Source organism: Podarcis raffonei, chromosome 2 (genome assembly GCF_027172205.1).
Source record: "Podarcis raffonei isolate rPodRaf1 chromosome 2, rPodRaf1.pri, whole genome shotgun sequence".
Taxonomy (NCBI): Eukaryota; Metazoa; Chordata; class Lepidosauria; order Squamata; family Lacertidae; genus Podarcis; species Podarcis raffonei.
In genome coordinates this window covers 116,731,195-116,738,677 of record NC_070603.1, presented here as the reverse complement: position 1 = coordinate 116,738,677, position 7,483 = coordinate 116,731,195, and the positions used below count along the sequence as shown (strand labels likewise).

The window sequence follows — 7,483 nt, the reverse complement described above, 5'->3', positions numbered from 1 at the left end:
ATTAGCAAGGAGATCTGTGAAAAAAAAGACCCTTCTGATTGTTCTTTAGAAATCCTCTTTAAAGAGCAGCCAGAGGGATCATTTATTTTCCTTTTGCCCCAGTTCAGCACTGTGCTGGTTTGTGCTGAAATTGGAGTTGAAAAGATCTCTGTAAGGGCCCCTTAGGCATCTTTCTCTCCAGGACAGACAGAGATCTTCATCCTATGATCAGATCAGGAGATGGAAACGGCAGGGACTAGCAGGACACACCCTGAGGCTTGGCAAACCATATGCAGCCAGTGGAATGCCAGTTAGAATGTCTTCAGTCAAGAGAGTTTGTGACCATCAAATTTAAAATATTTTGGAGTGAGTTCTTTGACTTTCTTGGCCAATGTTCCTTTTGTCTGTTTGTTTCTTAGGCTGTGCAGATACCATACATTTAAAGCACGTGGCTTCCCCCAGAGAACCACAGGACCTGTAGTTTATTGCTAGAGTTCTCAATACCCCTAACAAACTGCAGCTGGCAGGATTTCTTGGGTGAAGCCATGTACTTTAAGTGTTAGGTGGGTCTGTTGCAGCCTTAATCATATACAAAGATCTGTTGCTGCCTTTCCAACATGCTAGAAGTTGCAGCCAGGATCAGCATTCCCTGTCCACTGAACATGCTCAGTCCTCTCACTGGGTTGTTTTTGGATTTCCCTCCCTCTGCCTTGGTCCCCCCCCCCAAATATTATTTGTACTTCCATAAACCCTGCCCACCTAGCAGTTCAAAAGCAGCCCTAAGTGCCAGTAGATAAATAGGTACCGCTTTATAGCGGGAAGGTAAATGGCATTTCCGTGTGCTGCGCTGGTGCCGGCTCGCCAGAGCAGCTTCGTCACGCTGGCCACCTGACCCGGAAGTGTCTCCGGACAGCGCTGGCCCCCGGCCTCTTAAGTGAGATGGGCGCACAACCCTAGAGTCGGACACGACTGGCCCATACAGGCAGAGGTAACTTTACCTTTACCTTTAAGCTTCTATGGAGATACTGTGGTACAACCTTGGTACAAATTTCAAAATAAGTACACAAAGCCAACAAAGAGACTCAGAGATTTATACTGGCACCAGGTAAAGGTAAAGGGACCCCTGACCATTAGGTCCAGTCGTGACTGACTCTGGGGTTGTGGCGCTCATCTCGCTTTACTGGCTGAGGGGGCCGGCGTACAGCTTCCGGGTCATGTGGCCAGCATGACTAAGCCACTTCTGGTGAACCAGAGCAGCGCACAGAAACGCCGTTTACCTTCCTGCCGGAGTGGTACCTATTTATCTACTTGCACTTTGACGTGCTTTCGAACTGCTAGGTTGGCAGGAGCAAGGACCGAGCAACGGGAGCTCACCCTGTCACGGGGATTCGAACTGCCGACCTTCTGATCAGCAAGCTGTGGCTCTGTGGTTTAGACCACAGCGCCACCCGCGTCCCTTAAAGTTCCCTTAGAGAGATCCTTTAACTCCAATCTCAGCAGGAATCAGCACAGTGCTGAGATGGGATAGGCGTCCTGATCTAGAGATAAATGATCCCACTGGCTGCTCTTTAAAGAGGGTTTCTAAAGAACAATCAGAAGGGTCTTTTTTCATGGATCTCATTGCTAATTCAGCAGGGTCTTCTTGTGCTCTTATTTTTCCCCACCCCAGCACTGGGGATGGAAGATCTAAACATGCTGGTTCATAGCTGTCAACTTTCAGATTTGAAAATAAGGGATCAGCAGCCTCACCTGTCCCCACGTCCCTGTGGCACCACGTATCCTACTCAAAATTCCACTTTGTCAGACTGCAGCCCACAAAACATTTATCAGCCTTTAAGGGCTGCAAAGATGAATCAACAGAAGCATAGTTCATCTATGGAATGCATCCTACAGGAGACAGTGACAGCCAGCAACTTGGATAGCTTGGAAAAAAGGATAAGACTGACGTCTCTGCTCTGCCCTGGTCCAGGCAATAATGCTTCTTAATACTAGTGTCTGGAAAGCACAGGAAGGCAGAGAAGACTCTTGTGCTCCAATCCTGCTTGCCGGTTTCCCACAGGCATCTGGTTGGCCTCTGTGAGAAGAGGATGCTGGACTAGGTGGGCCTTTGCCTGATCCAGAAGGCTCTTCTTAGGTTCCAATATATTGCAATATTTTTACAGTTACATGTAGCACTTAAGTTTTACTTATTTCACAATGGAGACACTGTTACTTGAGCCTGAGATCATTTCCTCACTTGAAAAGGAAAAATACAGAGATGTGTCTAATAAGCCAATTCCACCATAGATTTGTATTATAAAATGATGGTGCTTTATTAAGTGTGAATGCAGTGATCATGTGTTGCTCTTGCCATTATCTCATCTGCTTTCCAAAAAATTTGGAACATAGAGAGGACAGTGGAGAATGGAGACTGTGTGAAAATGAGAGAAGGTGCAGATCGGGATTGACAGGTGTTCAATTCCTTTTTTGTCTTTCCTGAAAGTCTAACAGGATTCTCTTTCCTCCCAGACTCCCAAACAGGTGAGGAAGATGAAGGTCAGAATTCTATGGAGCTACATGTGAATTTATTGGGAAGAAGAAAGAAACTGAGGATACAACAACAAACTCACAAAGGAGAGATACTATTTGAATGTATGAAGTGTGGAACGAGCTTTAGTCATAGTCAAGCACTTAGAATACATCAATGAACTCACACGGGGGAGAAACCATTTAAATGTATGGAGGGCGGTAAGAGCTTCAGTCAAAGTGGAACACTTAGAATACATCAACGAACTCACACGGGTGAGAAACCATTTAAATGTATGGAGTGCGGTAAGAGCTTCAGTACGAATGGAGAACTTACAATACATCAACGAACTCACACGGGGGAGAAACCATTTAATTGTATGGAGTGCGGTAAGAGCTTCAGTCAAAGTGGACATCTTAGAATACATCAACGAACTCACACGGGGGAGAAACCATTTAATTGTATGGAGTGCGGTAAGAGCTTCAGTCAAAGTGGACATCTTAGAATACATCAACGAACTCACACGGGGGAGAAACCATTTAATTGTATGGAGTGCAGTAAGAGCTTCAGTACGAATGGAGAACTTAGAATACATCAACAAACTCACACGGGGGAGAAACCATTTAAATGTATGGAGTGCAGTAAGAGCTTCATTCAATATGGACACCTTAGAAGACACCAACGAACTCACACGGGGGAGAAACCATTTAAATGTATGGAGTGCGGTAAGAGCTTCAGTCAAAGTGGACATCTTAGAATACATCAACGAACTCACACGGGTGAGAAACCATTTAAATGTATGGAGTGCGGTAAGAGCTTCAGTACGAATGGAGAACTTACAATACATCAACGAACTCACACGGGGGAGAAACCATTTAAATGTATGGAGTGCGGTAAGAGCTTCAGTGAAAGTGTAACACTTAGAATACACCAACGAACTCACACGGGGGAGAAACCATTTAAATGTATTGAATGTGGAAAGAGCTTCATTCAATATGGACACCTTAGAGGACATCAACGAACTCACACGGGTGAGAAACCATTTAATTGTATGGAGTGCGGTAAGAGCTTCAGTCAAAGTGGACATCTTAGAATACATCAACGAACTCACACGGGGGAGAAACCATTTAATTGTATGGAGTGCGGTAAGAGCTTCAGTACGAATGGAGAACTTAGAATACATCAACGAACTCACACGGGGGAGAAACCATTTAAATGTATGGAGTGCGGTAAGAGCTTCATTCAATATGGAAACCTTAGAAGACACCAACAAACTCACACGGGGGAGAAACCATTTAAATGTATTGAATGTAGAAAGATCTTCAGTGAAAGTGGGAAACTTAGAATACATCAACGAACTCACACGGGGGAGAAACCATTTAATTGTATGGAGTGCGATAAGAGCTTCAGTCAAAGTGGACATCTTAGAATACATCAACGAACTCACACGGGGGAGAAACCATTTAATTGTATGGAGTGCGGTAAGAGCTTCAGTACGAATGGAGAACTTAGAATACATCAACGAACTCACACGGGGGAGAAACCATTTAAATGTATGGAGTGCGGTAAGAGCTTCATTCAATATGGAAACCTTAGAAGACACCAACAAACTCACACGGGGGAGAAACCATTTAAATGTATTGAATGTAGAAAGATCTTCAGTGAAAGTGGGAAACTTAGAATACATCAACGAACTCACACGGGGGAGAAACCATTTAATTGTATGGAGTGCGATAAGAGCTTCAGTCAAAGTGGACATCTTAGAATACATCAACGAACTCACACGGGGGAGAAACCATTTAATTGTATGGAGTGCGATAAGAGCTTCAGTCAAAGTGGACATCTTAGAATACATCAACGAACTCACACGGGGGAGAAACCATTTAATTGTATGGAGTGCGGTAAGAGCTTCAGTACGAATGGAGAACTTAGAATACATCAACGAACTCACATGGGGGAGAAACCATTTAAATGTATGGAGTGCGGTAAGAGCTTCAGTCACAGTGGAACACTTAGAATACATCAACAAACTCATACGGGGAGAAAGCATTTGAATGTATTGAATGTGGAAAAAGCTTCAGTACAAGTTGGAAACTTAGAATACACCAACGAACTCACACAGGGGAGAAGCCATTTAAATGTATGGAGTGTGGAAAGAGCTTCAGTAAAAATTAACACCTTAGAAGACATCAGCTAACACACACACACGATGAAGATTACAGGGTATTCCTGCTTTGAGGCAAAGAAAGCCCTGCAAAATACTTACAAAGCTGCCCTGACAGCTGAAAATTCTATCAGATATCAAGCCTATCTTGTTGTCCGTGCCCTAAAAAAAGAGTATAAAGACCTAATACTCCACCAAAAGAATGCCTATACCAGAAAATGTTGGCTGGAATTAATTAGTGCGGCAAAAGCAAAAGATCAGACACTATTCTGGAAACTGGTAGCTTCTGGCACCCATAAAGCTTTTTCCCCTTTAACCTCACAAATTCCCCCTAGCCTTTGGGTCTCATTCTTCCAATCTTTGTACGAGGATGCTGAACCTCCACTACGGAATTATAATATAGAACAACTGGCTAAATGGCCTCCAGTTTCAGTAACTGAAGTGAAATCATATATAAACCAACTGAAAACGGTCAAAGCCCCAGGCTCAGACGGCATTACACCAGAAGTGATAAAAGCACAGGTGGATTGGTGGGCACCTTTCTTGGCCACCCTCTTCACTTACATAGATGACACTGGCCGCATCCCAAGGGAATGGGGAACAGCCATAATAGTCCCAATCTATAAAAAGGGCAACAGAGGGAACCCAGCAAATTATAGGCCGATTAGCTTATTAAGTGTGATTAGTAAACTCTACTCAAAGCACCTCCTTAATAAGTTTACAGAATGGCTAGAGAATGAAGATATTCTGACAATAGAACAAGCGGGCTTCAGACCCGGAAGGTCCATGATAGATCATTGTCTAACGTTACAACATCTCATCGACAAATACAAATCAGGAGGGCAGGCCTCACTATACGTGGCCTTCGTCGACCTAAAAGCAGCATTTGATACAGTCTCCAGAACCAGACTCTGGGACAGACTACAGGGTACCAATATAGATAGAAGGCTCCTGCTCCTAATTCAGGCACTGCACGCAAACATGGCTCTTAGAGTCAGGTGCTGCCGCCTAGGACACCTAACGGACCCAATAAAAACCTTCAAAGGAGTCAGGCAAGGGTGCCTATTGGCCCCTCTACTATTTAATTTCTATCTAAACTTAGTATCTGCACTCAATGACTCAGAACTCCACCCCCCCCCAAAAGCTTGCAAATCGGCATATTTCGGTCCTGCTATATGCCGATGGTGCGGTAATTCTATCTAGAACCCCCATTGGACTCAAAAGAGCACTAAGAAAGCTCGCAGCATACTGCGAATCTGAACGTCTCAAAATCAACTATCAAAAGACCAAGATACTCGCTTTTGGGGAAAACCAAAGCTTAGAAGCTGGGAACTCCAAGGCCATAAATTAGAACAAGTCACAAACTACAAGTATCTAGGAATGATGGTACAGGCCTCAGGAACCAACAAATTACACATAAACTCCACTGGGAGTTCACTGGAAAAAACCGCAAATTGTATCCTTAAATTCTTCAGAGCACAAGGGGGCTTCTTTGTCCCCGCAGCTCTAAAATTATACAAGGCCAAAACTTTGGCACAACTCCTCTATGGTTCCTTTTTGGACCCACCTTCCTCTGCTTTCTCCCCCCTTGAGAGAGTTCAATCCAGACTTCTTAGAGCTCTCCTCCAGGTCCCCAGATGTGTCTCAAACGCATGGGTTAGATTGGAAACGGGGGTGATGAGAGTGGAGGCTAGCATCTGCCTAACATCAATTTACAAATGGCTGACATTGAACCTGCTCCCCCGAGGGATAGCCCCATTGATCCTCTGAGACCAATTCCAGTCAGGCTGGCAGACTGCAGTCCTGAACACCCTCCGGAAATTGAGTTTTGCCCCTCAAGCCCTTGTAAGTCTGGGCTTGGACCAGGCAAAAGCTACGGTCAGGCAAAGAATATTAGACACCGAGAGACAGCAGGACTGTGCGAGGTGCCCCAGCTATAGAATTGGAGAAATCGAGAGAGAGATGGCCGCACCGGCAGCATATCTCTTCTTTCTCGTATCTAGGGATGCAAGAACGGCCTTTACACTCGCCAGAAGCTCAGCTCTTCCCTTGCTGGTCCTGGATGGAGCCTTTAGAAGGGTCCCGTATGCTCAGAGACTTTGCACCTGTCCATTGGGAGAGATAGGAAGCCTGTTCTTTAGATGTCCCTTTTATGAAGAGGCACGTAGTAAGATCATGAATCCCCTGCTGGTGAGGCTCGCCAACCTCCCGCAAAAGCAAAAATCTGACCTTTTGCTATTGGGCAAAGATCAGAAGATGACCTGGATGGTCACCAGATTCTGTCTACAGATCTGTAGGCGCAGTCCATCGCCCAGTTCATAATAGTCCGGCATGAAAAGCCCCAAACACTGTTCCATGGGTGATTCTGAGTCAACTCCCTGGGACAGTTTATTGTTGTACATTGTTTCTAAATTTAGTGGTGTATATTGTTTTAACTGTCTGTTTTAACCATATTTGCACAGCAGTTTTTAACGTGAGTGTCCTCTATTTAAGAGGCTTCTACTCTGTAGCCTCTTATAGTTGTGTTATCTGCGAGTCTTTGTTGGTTTTTAGCTCTCATCTGTTTTAATTATTAGTTTTTTATCTATCCATTATCTGTGTTTAATCTTGTATTTTATTTGGATGTTTTATGCCTGTTTCCTTGTCCTCATTTGCCCTAACAATTACACTGGGCAACAATTTTTTACTTTTTGAATGTTGTCTAGATTTCTACAACTGATTTAGGGTGTTTTTGCACTGCTGAATCAGGAATTGGCATCCGTTTCTCTCCATCAGGTCAGCTTTTTGTGCTATGTTGGTTTGAAAAAAATCAGATCTTGTGACAAAATCAATTA

The 7,483-nt window shown here is 44.2% G+C and overlaps 1 protein-coding gene across 1 annotated transcript; it reads left to right on the top strand.

Annotated features, from left to right (window-relative positions):
- Positions 1-784: 784 nt before the first annotated feature.
- LOC128409014 (oocyte zinc finger protein XlCOF6-like) lies at positions 785-4,692 on the top strand. Its single transcript, XM_053379168.1, has 2 exons — positions 785-2,078; positions 2,488-4,692. Exon 2 carries the CDS (start codon positions 2,697-2,699, stop codon positions 4,680-4,682), a length of 1,986 nt encoding a protein of 661 aa, XP_053235143.1. The 5' UTR covers positions 785-2,078; positions 2,488-2,696; the 3' UTR covers positions 4,683-4,692.
- The last annotated feature ends 2,791 nt before the right edge of the window (positions 4,693-7,483 follow it).

What these genes read in the sequence shown, in the direction of transcription:
- LOC128409014 (XM_053379168.1), top strand. Translation starts at nt 2,697, where the DNA reads ATGGAGGGCGGTAAGAGCTTCAGTCAAAGTGGAACACTTAGAATACAT.